The sequence below is a fragment of the Lepus europaeus genome, chromosome 13 (genome assembly GCF_033115175.1).
Source record: "Lepus europaeus isolate LE1 chromosome 13, mLepTim1.pri, whole genome shotgun sequence".
Taxonomy (NCBI): Eukaryota; Metazoa; Chordata; class Mammalia; order Lagomorpha; family Leporidae; genus Lepus; species Lepus europaeus.
In genome coordinates, this window is record NC_084839.1 from 2,368,087 (window position 1) to 2,384,966 (window position 16,880).

The following is a 16,880-nucleotide window of genomic DNA, read 5'->3' on the forward strand; positions in this document are numbered from 1 at the left end:
CTTCCTTTGCCGTTGGTTCACCCTCCAATGGCCGCCGCGGCTGGCACGCTGCGGCCGGCGCACCGCGCCGATCCGATGGCAGGAGCCAGGTGCTTCTCCTGGTCTCCCATGGGGTGCAAGGCCCAAGGACTTGGGCCATCCTGCACTGCACTCCCTGGCCACAGCAGAGAGCTGGCCTGGAAGAGGGGCAACCGGGACAGAATCCGGTGCCCCGACCGGGACTAGAACCCGGTGTGCTGGCGCCGCTAGGCGGAGGATTAGCCTAGTGAGCCGCGGCGCCGGCAGGCTTGGTAGTTTTTTAAAAAAATATTTATTCATATATTTGAAAGGCAGAGTTAGAAAGAGAGAGAGAGAAAGAGGGAGGGAGGGAGAGAGAGAGAGGGAGAGAAGGAGGGAGGGAGGGAGGGAGGGAGATATCTTTTATCTGTTTGTTCATTCCCCAAATGAGTGCATGGGCTGGGGCTGGGCCAGGCTGAAGCCAGGAGTCAGGAGCTTCATCCAGGTGTTCCAAGTGGGTGCATGGGCCCAGGAACTTGGGCCATCTTCTGCTGCTTTCTCAGGCACATTAGCAGGGAGCTGGATGGGAAGTGGAGCAGCTGGGAATGGGACCAGCACCCATATGTAGGATGCAGGTGTCACAGGCAGCAGTTTAACCCACCATGCTGTAGTGCCAGCCCTGGTTTGCTAGTGTTTTGTTGAGGGATTTTGTGTTCAGGTTAATACAAGAGCTAATGGCGTGTAGTTTTCTTTTCCCATGACACCTTTGCCTGGTGTTGCTATAAGGTAATACTGGGATGGATAAGTTGGGATGAGTTCTCTCCTTGACTATTATTTTTATAGATTTATTTATTTATTTGAAAGGCAGATTTACAGAAAGGCAGAGGCAGGGAGAGAGAGAGAGAGAGAGAGAGAGAGAGAGAGAGAGAGAGAGAGTCTTCCATCTGTTGGCTCACTCCCCAAATGGTCACAGTGGCCAGAACTGTGCCAATCCAGGAGCCTCTTCTGGGTCTCCCATGTGGGTGCAGGAGCCCAAGCACCTGGGCCATTTTCTACTGCTTTCCCAGGCAGAGACCTGGATCAGAAGTGGAGAAGCTGGGGCTCAAACTGGCGCCCATATGGGATGCTGGCACTTCTGGCTGTGGCTTTATCCGCTATACCACAGCACTAGCCCTAATTTTTTTTGAAGGGTTTTGTGAAGAACTGGTATTTACAATTGCTTCCTAATTCAGTCTATTACTTATATGAGTCTATTCAGATTGTCTATTTTTTCTTTAGTCAGTTTGTCCATCCAATCTTAGTTATCTCATTTATTGCCCTATCCTTGTCCACACTGTTCCTTTAAAATCCTTTTTAAGTGCTTTAAGGGCATTAGTAATGTTTCTGATTTCAGCAATTGGAGTCTTGTCTGTCTTTGTGCCTGGGTTAAAATACTCTCAGCTAGAGGTTTGTCAATTTTGTTTCTCTTTTCAAAGAAGCACTTTTAGGTTCCATTGATTTTCTCTATTCTATTAATTTTACTCAACTCTCTTAGTTCCTTCCTTCAGCGTGCTATAAATTTAGTTTTCTCTTCATTGCGTGTGTCCTGGGTGGGAAGTTATTTTTAATATGAAGGGCTAAAGCTGTACATTTTTCTTTAAGCATTGCTTCCTGCTTCCTGTAAGTTTAGGTAGGCTGTATATTCATTTTCACTCGTTTCAAATTATTTTCTATTTTATCTTTGGGTTTCTTCTTTTATCCAATAACTACTTAGCAGTATGTTAATTTTGAAAAGTTTGAGAGTTCCCCAAATTTCTTCCTATTGTGGTTGGATAACATATTTGTTTTATGGCTTTATATCCTAAAGGGTTTCAAAAGTTTAAGGAAAAACACATATTATTAAAAAACTATACATGGATTTCAGTTTTTTTTGCACAAAAATTAATTTATCTTTTACCAAAGTTATCTTAAACTTGCTATATTAACCTGTTTATAATTTCTAGCTTTCTTCATTTATTTCTGTGTGTTTGACTTAACATCTGGAGTCATTTTCTTAGCTCAATACAGCTTTGCTCCAATTCACCTCCTTTGCTGTTATTGGTGAATATGTTACCTATCGATTACCTTTCTAAGCCATTCAGATCTTTATACACTACTGGTGCTCTCTGTTTCTTCATGTGGAGTTGAATTACTGTCTAGGTTCACTTGCTGAACTTAGGAACTTAAGCATGGAAAACAGGTCTGCTAGCAAGCAAATTCTCTCAGCTTCTTTATATTCTGGAAATACCTTTTTCTTTTCAATTTCGAAACACATCTTTGCAGGATATTCGGTTCTTGTTGACTTTTTGTCACTTTGAATGCTACCCCAGTGCCTCTGACCTCCACTGTTTGCACTGCTCTGTCGGTTTTAACCCACAGAGGTTTCTCGCCATTTCCAAGGTTCTCTCCTTGTCTCTAGCCTGCTGCATCTTTACTACTAAGTATCCGTGCAGATCCTCTCACAGCTGTCATGCCTGCAGTTTGCTGAGCTTCCTAGATGTGTAGGTTGGTTGATGACATTTTAAAGTAAGTATGGAAAGTCTACAGTCATTCTTTCTTGAACTGCTTTTTCTGCTCCTTTCTTTCCTTTTTTGTACTCATGAAATATGTGTTGCTGTCACCATTGCCCTACATTTGATAAGGGTATCTTTTTTTCCCCCACATTTTTTCCTCTGTTCTTCAATTGTGCAATGTCTATCATATAATCTTTAGATTTGCCAATTCGTTCTTCTAACAGGTCAAGTCTATTGAGTTTTTCTAGTAAAATTTTTATTTCAAATATGGTACTTTTAAATCTCATTACTTCCATTTGGTTCATATTTATAAAATCTAAGTCTTGATCTTGGTATTTTATGTGACATTGTTATCACACCTTCCTGTACTCTTTAATCATGATTTTTTTTTTTAGTGATTTGAGCATGTTTATAAATGGTTACTTTGAAATCTTTGTTAAATCTGATGTCTGAGGGCTGGCACTGTGGCACTGTGGGTTAAGCTGTGGCCTGCAGTGCCAACATCCATAATGGGCACAGGTTTAAGTCCCAGCTGCTCCACTCTGATCCAGCTCCCTGCTAATGCACCTGGGAAAGCAGTGGAAGATGGCCCAAGTGCTTGGGCCCCTGTACCCACATGGGAGACCCAGAAATAGGTTCTGGCTCCTGACTTAAGTCTGGCTCAGCCCTGGTCATTCTGGCCATTTGGGGAGTGAACCAGAAATGGAAGATCCCTCTCTCCCCTCCCTCCCTCCCTCCCACCTTCCCTCCCTCTCTCTCTCTCTGACTCTGCCTTTCTGTAACTCTTTCAAATAAATAAATAAATCTTAAAAAAATAAATATGATGTCTGGTCACTTTCACAGAAAGTCTGTTTTCCTTGATTTTTCTTCATGGTGTCTGCGTTTCCATTTCTTTGCACGTCTTGTGATTTTTGCTGGGAAACGGACGTTTTAGGTAACATTACAATAATACTGGGCACTGGCTCCCACCCCTGGCATTTGTTCCATTATTTATTTGCTTAGACACTGGCTGCATTATTTTAGTGACGTCTATGTCACCCCAGTGTGGAGCCTCTGAGTTGTCTCCTTGGGCGGGCCCAGCTGTGGGTCCGCTCACAGTGGTCATCTGGGCTGGCAGCTTTACTGGGGCTCTCTTTGTCTCTTCTTCTAGCCTCATTTGGCATCTGAACTCCACTAGTTGTCATCTGCTTGATTTATTTTTTTCAACATTGCTCTGGGCATAAATTGCTCCACATACCAATCCAATGCAATGCAATCCAATCCAATCCTGTCCAGTCCAGTCCAATGCAATCCAATCCAATCCTGTCCAGTCCAGTCCAATGCAATCCAATGCAATCCAATGCAATCGATGTTCTTTTGAAGTGGCAGCTTCTGAGGTCCATGTGTAAGATTTGTTCTAACCCCAGAAAGGCTTCCTGTGCTCTTTTCTTCTCCTTTCTAGGAAGCTGGAGACCTAAGACTACAGCATGATTTTATAGCTTGTATCTCTAGTGAATCTATCAGTTCCCCCTTAATTGCTTTTTACCACAACTTCCGTGGTTTTTGAGGGTCTGCCTAGGCCCGAACTTCTCAGCACTCTTGCAAATGGAGTCAGCTCATTTGGGAAGATACTCGGAGCTCTCTGTTCTCTGCACTATTCAGCCCCATGGGCAAAATCTTGAGCCCTGGCTCTGGAGCAGTGAGTGACACCCCTGATTTTGGAGCTGAGTGCTCGGTGTGGGTGGGACAGTGACCTCAGGTCTTCTCAGCTGACCTCTTCCAGCATGGAATATCTGCCTTATGAACCTGGAGATGGGTGATTACGGCCCTGGCGTCTCAGCAAGGTCATTCCCAAGGCAGAGTCCTTTAAGGCCGTTAAGAGAACAGTAGGGGCCAAGTGGAAGAAAGGAGCCGGCATTGCAGGATGCAAGCAGATGGAGGCACAGAGGATGGCCTGGCCATCCTCGGAAGACAGCTCTCCAGACACTAGACCCTGTGCCATTGCTGCACCTGTCTGGAGTAGAGGCTCCACCTCCTCGGGCTGGGAGGAGAGGGCAGAGGTGTGGTTTTGGTTCAGATTCTGCAGATTCTCACTGTTCTTATTGAGTTTGTGCATTCTTGAGTAAGTGTTGTCTCATTTGCCATATACCCTTAGAACTGCTTCCAGAGAACTGAAGTGGGTTTTCCTCGATTTTGCTGGGGAGCAGTCATGCCAGAAGCATATCTCTTGATCCTCGTTTTAGATGCAGGTGTGTCTGGCTCTCATGTTGTAAAGGAAGACACCAACATGGAGGTCATGAGTTGACTGAGGTTGATACTCACTGGTTCCAAAACCAGTGGAAGGGAATGAATGGGCAAAGCTGACAAGAGAGATTTAGGCCTTTTCCCTACTTGTGAATTCAATAAACCCTTACCATGTATCCACCTGGAGCTCAGGACTAAGCGCTGCATAGGGCAGAGCTAACGGGTTGTAAGAGTCCTGAAGACAAGGATTATGTGTCTGAGCTGTCATTGGTGTGCGGTGTATGCCTGGCACTAAGCACTGCATGGGGAAAAGAACAGATGCTCAGTTAGTTGATAGAGTTTTTGCCCCAGTGAAGACAGCCAAGAGAGATCATTGACAAAGTAGTGATAAGCATTCTAACAAAAGTACCTAGGTAGAACCATGAGTAATTTCTACTTGACAACTTTGATCACCTAAAATGGCAACTTCATGGATCAACCCAATTCAGCATCATGAATGTTACCTTTTGTATGTTCAGTTGCACTGCCTAGCAATGTGGGGTTGTAGACATAAAAACATAAGGTTCTTGGTTGAGTCCATGTGGAAGTTAGCAGTGCTCATTTGTGACACCAGAAATTCATCTGTGGCAAATTTTCCATTTGCTTTTGGACCTTCATGGTGTTGTTTGTGGAGCAGCTACGATGTGCCAGAGCACGTTCTGGGCTTAGATGATGCAGAAGCGGATGGGATTGGTGACTGGTCTGGCCTTCAAGGATTTTATATTCTGAGCTTGGGAGACTAATATTGGCAGGAATCTAAAGACTAATAATAGGGCTGGGCATTTGGTGCAGTGGTTAAATTGCCGCTTGGGGATACCTGCATCCCACGTTGGAGTTCTTGGCTTCAGTCCTGGCTAATGTGCATCCCGAGAGGCAGCAGATAATGGATCAAATAGTTCGGTTCTCTACCACCCATGTGAGAGACTGGATTGAGTTCTAGGCTCCTGGCTTCAGCATGGCCCAGCCCTGTCTGTCGAGGAATGAACAAGTGGATGGAAGATTTCTGTCTGTCTCTCTGCCTTTCAAATAAAATTTAAAAAGTAGCTTTAGGCTATGATTAGAACTATGGGGAAAATAAACAGGAGATATGGTAGAAATGTTATGTGGCTCAGCAGTGGCTGAGCAGAGAAGAGCACGTAATATAACTTTAGAGGATGAGAAGCGGGGTCCTTGTGGGGCCACAACACTTAAGACATAAGCACACCAAGTGTCTTCTGGGGAGCTGGCAAAGGTGTTCTGATACGAGGCAATGTTAAGTGCAAAGGCCCTGGGGCAATGATCTTGTAGTTAAACACAGGGCACGCAGGTACAGATGAAAGCCAGCACAAAAAGAGACTGGAGCACATTGCAGGGTCCTACAAGTTACGATACACACAGACCCATTTTCCCAAGTGGTAACTAAGGCTCTTTTCCTTTTCAGATGGTGGAATTGCACGTCTTAGAGTATATGGTACTGGGCAAAAAGACTGGACTGCCACAGATCCCAAAGAACCTGTAGACCTAGTGGCCATTGCTTTTGGAGGTGTCTGTGTAGGATTTAGTAATGCACACTTTGGGCACCCCAACAATGTGATAGGTAAGATGGTGTTCTAGGAGCTGGCTTTTGTTTAGGAAGCCTGGCACCAGCATTCAATCCCCAGTGTGTCCAGGAGACGTAGGAGGGAGAGGTGGGCAGCTCCAGGAAGCAGCAGGTGAGGTTCATGTTCCACGTCACCTCACCTCTGTGAGGTGAAGGAAGTCAACAGTGGACCTTTCCTTCCTAGTTTTGTTTGAAGTAATTGCTATAGGAGGAAAAGTGAAACCAGTTTGTGAATTTACTGAAACACTGACTGTAAGGAAAATAATTTATGTAGCAAGGTTCAAGTGTGTGGGACTCAATGATAGCAGGAATTCACTCTCACATGTAAGAGAAAACCGTGAGATACACTGTTAACTGCTGTTATCTCCTGTAGGAGTCGGCAAGGCAAAGTCTATGGCTGATGGCTGGGAGACGGCGCGAAGGCTGGACCGGCCCCCAGTGTTAGAAGTAAGAAGTCAAAAACATCTATGGTTTATATGTCTCCTAAAAAGTAGTTTTTAAAAAAACTCCTTTCCTCTTATTTTATATCAAGGAAGCATTTGCTTATTTTAGAAGTCTCTGAAGCAGGGTTCTAAACCTTCCTCACTGTTCTAGGTGCTCCTTACTGTTCTAAATGCTCATTATCTTCCTCCATGTTCGCCATGTTATTTCCTCCTACATCCCTCACATTCCCAGGGCCTGGGCCCAGAACATGGGTCATTGCCAGCTGCTCTAGGTGGTTTTTGAATATTACTGTTTCCTCAGTAAAGGAACAAAAAGTATCTACAGCTTAATGGTACAAAAGCTATGAATAAATGCATTGGTAGCAGTGGAGAAAAAGCCAACATTGAGTAACTTTTTACCATCTGTGTGTCCCAGGATGATACCACTATGAACACTTGTGACAGAAAGGGGGCTGCTGGGGTCAGCTATCTAACTTGGCCAGTAACTCACCTGAGATAAAGAAACAGAAAATGAAGCTAAGCAACATACCAGTAGATTTTGCAAATTCCACTCAAAACCTAGACACAGCCCTTTCCCCCTTCTTGGGTTGGATTTCTTGTCACTGATGCTCCTGATATATAAGAATAAGCTGTCCCTTCTAGAACTAAGGTTTGGAGGCAGATCAAAGAACTAGCTCCTGGGGAAAGTCCAGGACCAGCAGGTGGAGTAGGAGGAAGCCCCTTCTGATGTGACCTCTGATTCATGTGGAAATACGTCCTGTGTATCCACATCAGAGATCCATGATGGTGCAACCTGTGCCCAGGCAGCTTGGGAGTGGGCAGATGCATGTAAGGAGTGACAGCAGGGGGCTGGCATTGTGGCATAGAGGGTAAAGCCTCCACCTGCAGTGCCGGCATCCCATATGGGCGCCAGTTCGAGACCTGGCTACTCCACTTCTGATCCAGCTCTCTGCTATGGTCTGGGAAGGCATTAGAAGATGGCTCAAGTCCTTGGGCCCTTGAACCCATGTGGGAGACCCAGAGGAAGCTCCTGGCTCCTGGCTTCGGATTGGCACAGCTCCGGCCATTGCAGCCATCTGGGGAGTGAATCAGCAGGTGGAAGACCTCTCTCTCTCTCTCTCTCTCTCTCTCTCTCTGCCTCTCCTTCTCTCCATGTGTAACTGTAACTTTCAAGTAAAATAAATAAATAAATCTTAAAAAAAGGAGTGACTTTAAAAAGGCCATTGGGAACACTCTGCTGCTGCAAGAAATAAAATCTGTAGCACAGCACAAAGTGTCAACATATACACCTGCTCGTTTTCAGGAGCAGTTACTTGAATGACCTCAAGTTAGTTTATCTTTTTTTTTTTTTTTGAATTTTAGAATGATGAAAATGGCATTCTCCTGATTCCAGGTTGTGAATGGGCAGTTTTCCGACTGGCACATCCTGGAGTAATAACTCAGATTGAAATAGACACTAAATATTTTAAAGGTAAGTATAAAGCCATGAGTGTACCTTGTAATTGGTGTGCCCAGTCCACAGATACCATGTCCTGTGGAGCTGAGCTGTGGGCTCTCTTGGGGCCACCTTTATCTGTGCACTTCTGAGCAAGTTGCTCTCTCTGTACTCTAGTAGGGAATTCAGAGTTGGATGGGAGGACCCCAACATGTACTCTGAGATCCTGGGGCGCTGTAGGGCTCTTTATGCTGGAGGATCTGTGCACGCCTTGGAAAGAGCCTGGGAGAAATACAGGGATGGTGGCACCTGCTTACAGGTCAGCTGGTGAGCAGGTGCATGGGGGTGTTCAGCTCCTCTCTGGCTGGCACATTCTCCAAGTAGTGTACTTGGTTTACCAAAAGCGTATTTGACAAGCAACTCTTTAGTTTATATTGACTTTCTTGTGAAATACAAGTGGTCTTCAGAAGGTTCATGGAAAAGCCATGAAAAACCTACCCATGGATTTCAAAATTTTACCAAAATAAACTTAATTTCAGTTTCCATGAACTTTTTGACATGTGGCACTACATTAAGAAAGTTCAAAAGAGGTTACTAAACTTTTATCCTTTTGAGGTGACATTTTGCCAGTCCTGGACTGGATATCTTGTGATTGTTCAGCTGTTTCTGTAATAAGTAGTGGTGGTTTATGTTCATATCGTAGATGGCCGACTTTCAAGAATCTTGCCAAGTCATGATGACTTTATTCAGTTGTTAACTGTTACAGAAGGCACAAGACATCCATAAAGTCAGCTTTGTCATCCATAGTAATGGATGATGAAGTTAATTATTTTTTTAAGCAGTTTTAACTTCCTTTTGGAGGGCTGCAATGAAGTCTGATTGTGTGGTCCTGGCTTTTACTTTTCACTTGGGCTGATGAAGAGCCAGCCTTGAGGGTCAGGTGAAATGCTGGCACTGTTTTTTTCCTGTGTTTGTGCGTTCTGTTTTAGGGTTATCTTTAACCCTCGTTTTCTGCATGAATACTTTAAAATTACTTGCTTATTTTTGTGAGGGACAGGTTAACTACAAGCAGGGAGCAACAGACAAATCCATTTAATCACGCTCCCAAACTGTACTGGATCACGAATGTTCTGCTGTCGATGGCTGTCATGGGAATGAGGGAGCATGCAGTATCCACTTACATTATGTAATGACATGAGACGCTATTTATATAAAATGCACAAAGCTCAACATATGCACTTATGTATAGGCATCAGAGAAATAGAAATCGTGGCTCTGTTGTTCCTCCTGAAATAGAAATCTTAGCTCTGTTGTCCTCTTCCTGTGCCCTTTGAGATTCACCCCAGACTCCAGGTACAGGCTCACCCCTGGAGGACACTGAGAGAGGAGCCAGGCAAGCAGTGAGCATCCCCTTCTTTGCTCCATCAGCATTGGCTGTTGTTGTTAAAGTCTGAGGGAACTGTCCCTAGGGTCTTACTGCCCTGCACCAGGCTTCCTATGAAATGAGAGAGAGAGAGAGAGAGAGAGAGAGAGAGAGAGAGAGAGAGACCCAGAGTATCACGGGACACTTGGCAGAGGTCCTGGAGGATTGTGTTTGGTGCTCGGCACTGGCTGGCTTGTCATGCTACAAACTATGACACCATGAGGAAAATGCTCCCAGCATGGTCATGGTGTCAGGTGAGCACAGAGCAGCACGAGAGTCGATACATGGAGCTCTTCACATACATTCAGCTTTCAAAGCCAGAACTCTCCGCATTTAAAGGGGAATGTGCTAGGGCAGGCTGCTTCTGAGTGCTCTGGCAGACACACGCTTACCTACCTCCTGAGGCCTCCCAGCACCCCCTCGAGCGGCTCCTTCCTCCTCTCCTGTATCCCGGACCTTGGCTTGTGCTCAGGAAGGATGACTTGTTTCTGATGTGATGAGAAAAGCCGGGCGTGCTGTGGGCTGAGTCGTGCTGAGTGAGCCCGGGGTGGACAGGCTATGTGTTGCTCCCACAGGCAATTATCCTGACAGCTGCAAAGTGGACGGCTGTGTCCTGACCACTCAGGAAGAAGAGGACATGATCAAACAGAAGTGGGATCTCCCGGCCCAGAAGTGGAAGCCGCTGCTTCCTGTCACCAAGGTTCGGGAGTGGGGAGGTTTGGAGCAGGCCCACAGGGGCTGTTTCCTTAGCTCCATTCTGCAGGCATAGCATGCAACTCCAACATTTCACTCAGATTAGCAGCAAGGGTTTAAAAACCGTGTCTGCACACTTGAATAAGAAGACAAGCTCTATTTCCCCCACTTTTGCATCTCTAACAGTTGACCTAAAAACCCGCCACGTGCTAAGAATACAGACATGGAAAACTTTCTGTGTTACATTCAGCCTTGCAGAAGGGGAGACTGGTACCTGTGTTGCTATGGTGGTGTCTGCCCTGAGAGGAGCCCTGAGACATCCCAGCACATCTCTTCTGCTCCAGCAAGGGCGGGGGGGGGGGGCATGGCCCCCGGGCATAGCAGTGGTCTGCCTCCAGGAGGCACCAGGCAAATCCAGTTAACTATGATGACAGGCGTCAAGGGGACTTGAATGTTCAAGCTGGTGCTAGGGAGCACTTTCCCCTCCAGCAGGTTCCTATGGCAAGCCAAGCTACTATCATGAGAAAACTCTCTTTCTAAGCCCCTTTAACACAAGCCTAAGCCACTGGGCTGTGCCGGGAGGGCTGGCCCCTCTGGGCCACCCACACCCTGTCCCACCAAGAACCTTGCATGTGCCTGTTTTTCAGCTGTCCCCCAACCAAATGCACTCGTTCAACAGCCTGACCCTGGAGCTGCAAGATGTCATCACTCATGCTAGGCTCACCATCGCACCAGATGGGGGACTGAGCCGCCTCCGCCTCAGGGGCTTCCCCAGCTCCATCTGCCTCCTGCGACCCCGGGAGAAGCCCGCCATGAGGTTCTTGGTGAAGCCGGGCTTCAGAGCCAACCCTTAGGCCTAGGCTGAAACCCTGGTGTTGGCTGCAGAGTGACAGCTGCCTGGGCAGGCTCCCTCTCGCGGGTCTTGAACACCGAGCCTCCTGGCAACATAATAAAGTGCTCCTCTCTCGAGCTGAGTCCTGCAGTCCGTGTGGCCAGGAAGCCGTGCTGAGATGGGGAGGCCGTCTCTTAGGGAATCCTTAGGTTCCTATCAGTAGTGTTCTGTACCGTCTGGGTGCAGCTCTGGTAGGTAATATGTGGCCTACTGTCTTGGAAAGTTTAAGCCCAGACACCATCGGCAAACTGCATTTCTGAGTCATTCACTGTCCCGGCCAAGAGGACTGCTCGTCTTCACGCCCACAGCCTCTGCCCCAGCTTTCTTCCTCCAGCTGCGGTGCTCTCTGCGGAGCCCCCACCCTTGGCGCCTTCAGGAACCCAGTTTCTCACGTGCTGTGACTGCTTCCAGACCATTCTGCCCCTGGTAGAGGATGCCCAGGTTACTCACTCTGAGCCAGGGGCCTGGAAGGGTTCTGGCCTGAAGTGGACAAATGCTGCATGCTGGTCAGCTAGGGACACCCAGCCCAGGAAGGGGAAGCAGCTTCCAGCACCGAGGAGATTCCTAAGGAAAAATGGCTCAGGTGCCCTCCCCACTCCACCTCTACCTCTCTGCAGAGGGGCAGCAAGTGTCATGGGACGGGTCACGTGGGCCCTGAACAGCGGGGTCTCACTTCCTCTTCATCACCCCCTCACCTGCCCGGGGTCTCAGGTACCTCCTCACCTGTCCCGGCAGGCGGCTGGCCGGTGGTCACAATCGCCGGGGTCGCGTCAACACAGGCCGCCCCGCAGCAGTCCCACGCCCCGCCGCCCGCTGTCCAAGGTGTCCGGTGCGGTGGGCGCCGCGGCCATGGGTTCCCGCGCGCCCTACACGCTGGTGGACACCACGCCCGCCAAGACCATCCTGGTGTACCGCAACGGGGACCAGTTCTACGTGGGCAGGAAGTTCGTGCTCTCGCGGCGCCGCGCCGCCACCTTCGAGGCGCTGCTGGAGCAGCTGACGGAGCAGGTGGACGTGCCCTTCGGCGTGCGGCGCCTCTACACGCCCACGCGCGGCCACCAGGTGCGCGAGCTGGACGCGCTGCAGGCCGGCGGCAAGTACGTGGCGGCCGGGCGCGAGCGCTTCAAGAAGCTCGAGTAAGTGTGCGGCCCGGGGCGCGCGGGGAGTGGGGGCTGCGGTGCCCAGGCTGCTCCGGGGCCCAGCGCGCCTGGGCTTCTGCACAGGATGCGCTCGGCAGGTGCCGGCCGGGGGCGCCCATCCGGGAGTCCCGCCGCCAAAATGCGGCAATTCAGAGATGGGGGCAGCGGGGAAAGGGCGCTGGGTGGTGCGGGGCGCGGGGTTCATCAGCGTGGGCCTCTCGGAGCTCCAAGGTCACGAGTTCTGGGTCGGGCGCACGTTTCTCACCTCGCCTTTGCCCTGTGGTCGGTGTGTGCCAGCCCAGGGCTGGAGCCTGCCCCGTCTCTGTGGCTTCCTCTCCTGGGCGCCTGTCTCCCAGTAAATGGACCCATTTTTGACGCTGAACTCCCTTCTGCAGTTCTGTGTGGGGAATCTCTTCAAAGGTTGAGGAAAAGAGGCGAGACTCTCCAGGCAGGGTTTCCGTCTTCTTCCCCCAAACGCCAGGGATGCTCCCAATCCAGATCCTCTCAAATCAGCAGCTTGAGTTGTTTTCTGCTCACTAAGCACTGTGTGAGGACTGTGTGAGAACTGGCTCGGGGTTCCGAACACTTGGCAGCACGGGCGCAGATGCAAATCTGACGTCCTGTTGTTGTTGAAGACAAGTCGTGAACCAGAGGCGTCGGAGTCACCAAGAGGTGGAGTGTGGCTTGGAACTGCGGCCTTGGGGATCCACGGTTATCTCCGTGACAATCATAGGATTCTTTGGCGAGAAAGATGTCCCTTTGCAGATGTCTGGCTGCAGGATGAGCTGGGCACTACACACGTGTAGAACTTATACTTCCTGCCAGAATCCGGTACTCAGAATTATTTCAAGACAACCAAAGAATATATTTTTTTCAAAAATTGACTTTAAAATCCTTTGCACTCCATATGTGAGGAGACATATTTAATTTTTTCCCCCAAAGCACTTTCTTGTAAATCTGGCATGCGTTTTGTAACCACCGAGGAAGGATATGTGGAACGCACCTGCTCTCACGCCTGGAGCACGCCCAGTGGATGTCACACCTACCTCCTTCCCTCTGATAGATACTCTTACACTTCTCATTTGTACTTTATTTAAAATGTTTTGGATATATTTTTTTCCTCAAGAATATTGAGAAAGACAAGTATTTCTCATCCCTGCATTTTAATGTTTGTGATTATTTTCTTTGGAAGGATGGGTGATCGATCAATTCAGAGGGGAGTGCAGTTCCATGTGGTCCTCAGCTGTGGCTTTCCTGCATTGTCCACGTTCCTATTGCTGTGCACAAATGTGAAGTTCCACATGGAGAGGCATTTGGGTTTCGTTTCTGTCACCATTTCTTAGGTCAATGAAGTATGAAATCAGAATCCAGACTTTGGTGATCAAAACTCTGAAAAACCATCTTGGCTGGCTTTCCACAAGTATCAGTAAGTGCGTACTTGTTGGGAATTTATATTCTGTAATTACCCAGCCATTGAGCAGCGAAAGTTAATTTTCAGCAGGAAATAATGTGCTAATTATGCCACCAGCAAGTGAAGTTGAATTGAAGCCCCCCAGCTCCCCTCCTGATAGTGGCTGTGAGAGTGTACTCAGAAGACGAGCACCACGGCTTTACCCAATACCCCATCACTGCTGGACTATTTCCTGCAGTTCCTGGAATAAACTAATATGAGATGAAGAGGACGTTTTTCTCCCTCTATAAAACAGAATGTTACAGGCTAATTAATATGTTCAAAAATAAATATGCTGTAAAGCCTAGAATTATTTATTTTTTGGAGAAATCATATTCTTGACAAAATATTGCATGTATGTACATGTGTGTGTGCATGTACAATTATGTGTGAGGGAGGAACCCAAATAATTTGAATTATAATAATATTGTCCTGTTTACCTTAGAGCTTGTTACTGAGGTACAAATGTGAAAGTGGTATTTATTTTTGTTCACTTTAGAGACAGAGTGAGCTCCCATCTGCTGGTTCGCTCCTGAAATGCCCAAGGCCAGGCTGAAACCAGGAGCTGGGAACTCAATCCAGCTCTCCCATGGGCGTTCCAGGGGCCACATTAGCAGGAAGCTGGAATTGGAGGCGGAGCCAGGCACTCCCAACTGGGGACACAGTGCCCCAGGCTGCGTCTTAACTGCTAGGCCAAGCACTTGCCCCTGAAAGTGCAATTTAATTCAAGCGTTCCTGGTTCTTCTGCACGTCTTCTCCTGATCTCCCTTGCCACTGTCTGTACTCTGAGGAACTGGTGAGTGACGGGAAGAGGAGGAAGGTGAATGGACAAGAGGGATGCTGGCCTCAGAGCCCGACGCCTGTGTGCAGCCGAGTCCCTGTCCTAGCTGAGTGACATGGAGCAAGTGGGATAAGCTCTCTAGGACTCAGTTTTCTTATCAGCGACAGGGGTTCCTGAAGGTCGTTCTCAAGGTCACTCCATATGCCACTGTGAGAAGTACACAGTTGTGGTACTGTCAGGTGCCAGACACAGGTCCTGGGCCTGGCTTCTCCCCTCCTCCACTTCAGATGGCCATGTTCCTGCCCCCAAGGACACTGAGGCCTGACCAGCCAGCCTCACCCAGACCAGCCTATTGACTCTGGAGGGATTGCCTTTTTGTTCTATGTATGTGTTCTTGGGCGTGCAATATTGAACCAGTAAATAGCTTGTGATTTGTAGGGTCTTAATTTTTCTGAATTTATTTTTGCTTTTTCCTTCCATGTAATCATAGTCAGTTATCTTATTTGGGAGAATAGTGTTCTCAAACAAATATGGAATTTGAAAACTTAGAACCAGTTTACAGTGCTTATTTGGGGAAATGTGAAGACTTGGGGCCAGCTCGTGAAGATGTGAGGGCCTGTGGGAGGAGATGGTGAACTGGCGACCCACAGGCTGCACGCAGCCAGCGGCCCTGATTTGGTCAGTGTTTATAATTTTCAGATTTGAACGGCCAGCGACATTTTATAATAGAATTCAAACAATAATACGAACTTTTCTTCAATAGTTCCTATTGAAGAAAAATGAGGAGTTTGATTGTTCAGGGACCTTGGTTTTTGTTGCCCACATTTCCACATGGAAACTATGCTGAGCTTCTAAGGCTCTGTCTGTCTTAGAAGGGGAGCAAGTGCCTTTCCTCTAGCCACAGTCTCCACCACTCCCTAAGAATGACTCTTGGTAAGTGATATTGTTTACCAGTCTGGCCTTTGTAGGGATGAGAGCTTACAACTCTAGACTCTGTACTCAGTATTTATTTTTCCTTCCACCTATTAACTCTAAGTCAATCCTCTGATTATTGCTAAAACCATCATAAACATAACAATTTCAAATACTTTTTTTAAAGCAGGAAGCTATCTGAACATCAGATACCAGCATCAAGGTATTAGTCATTATCATTCAAACAACTGGGTTTGTTTTTGAGGACTATGGAAACCTCTTTAAAAGTCCCTAGGGGTTAAAAAACTGTACATGTGGGGAGCAGGAACGTTTTAATCTGGTGACACTTGTCCAGTTTGTAGTTTTGGCAAAGCGGGAAGAGTGATGAAGCCCTGGGAGACAGAGGGAGGGGCCAGGGCAGGGAGCTGGGTTTCTGCTCTGACGCCAACCTGCAGCTGGGACTCAGGTGCACTCACAATCCTGCTCCTCTGGTGACCCGATTTCTGGGCACTGAATTAGATGGTTTGTATTCTTTGGCTAGTAAAATGAGGGAAGTTCATGTCATTTAAGAGACAGTTTGCATGGGGCAATGCCTTTGGCAGCTGGCATGGAAATGGCCCTCCTGTGGCGTTGCTGCTGTGTATAGCGTGGTTCCAGCACTCACTGCTCTTGACCATGGTTTGATATGTGGGGTTCTATATGTTGGTGCTGAAAAGGACTCCTCTATAAAGAGGTCTCAACTTTCTATCTCAATGTTTACCTTCTCACGATGCTTTCTTGTTTCTTCTCTTGCAGTTATATTCACATAGTTCCCAGAAAACCTGGAAAGATGAGGAAGTTGAAGGAAGTAAGTGTTCACAGCTAACTGCTCAAGATGAGATAAGTTGGATGATTTGGTAAAGATCTAAATGTCAGTGCTGAATAATTGAAGTTTCACAAAGAAGGTGCTTAGGGAAGGGGAGCTGCTCTGAGCTCAGATCCTCAGCGCTAGCTCACCTTGACTCTCGAAGCACAAAGCACCTGAGTGACAAGTTAGAATGTTCTGAGACCTGGCTCGGGGCGCCAGTCCTCTCCGAGGCTCACCGTGCAGTCATTTGTGGAAACGTTCCCTGTCCCTTTTGTCTTGGGATATTTGGGAAGACAGGTGTCAGGAAAAGTTATTTTAAGTTATGCAGCATTGAAGCTGATGATAATGCTAGATTAAAAGATTTGCGCCAAGTTCTCAACATTTTTGCAAATCCTTGATAAATATTTAAAAGGGCTGCAGGATGGAACAATTCATCATTCTGTTCACAGCATTTGATTCTTAGCAAAAATCAATTTTAGTTTGTTAAGAGACCCAC

General features: G+C 47.5%; 2 protein-coding genes across 2 annotated transcripts in view; both read left to right on the plus strand.

Moving 5' to 3' along the window:
- ALLC (allantoicase) overlaps positions 1-11,217 on the plus strand; it is a 51,427-nt gene extending 40,210 nt beyond the window's left edge. Inside the window, exons 8-12 of the mRNA XM_062210124.1 lie at positions 6,211-6,366; positions 6,743-6,816; positions 8,175-8,283; positions 10,246-10,370; positions 11,011-11,217. Coding sequence (XP_062066108.1) covers positions 6,211-6,366; positions 6,743-6,816; positions 8,175-8,283; positions 10,246-10,370; positions 11,011-11,217 — 671 coding nt within the window. The remainder of the gene's footprint in view (positions 1-6,210; positions 6,367-6,742; positions 6,817-8,174; positions 8,284-10,245; positions 10,371-11,010) is intronic.
- An 887-nt stretch (positions 11,218-12,104) lies between these two features.
- Positions 12,105-16,880, plus strand: part of DCDC2C (doublecortin domain containing 2C) — a 90,515-nt gene continuing 85,739 nt past the window's right edge. Inside the window, exons 1-2 of the mRNA XM_062210112.1 lie at positions 12,105-12,391; positions 16,333-16,384. Of these exons, the coding sequence (XP_062066096.1) occupies positions 12,105-12,391; positions 16,333-16,384 (339 nt within the window). The remainder of the gene's footprint in view (positions 12,392-16,332; positions 16,385-16,880) is intronic.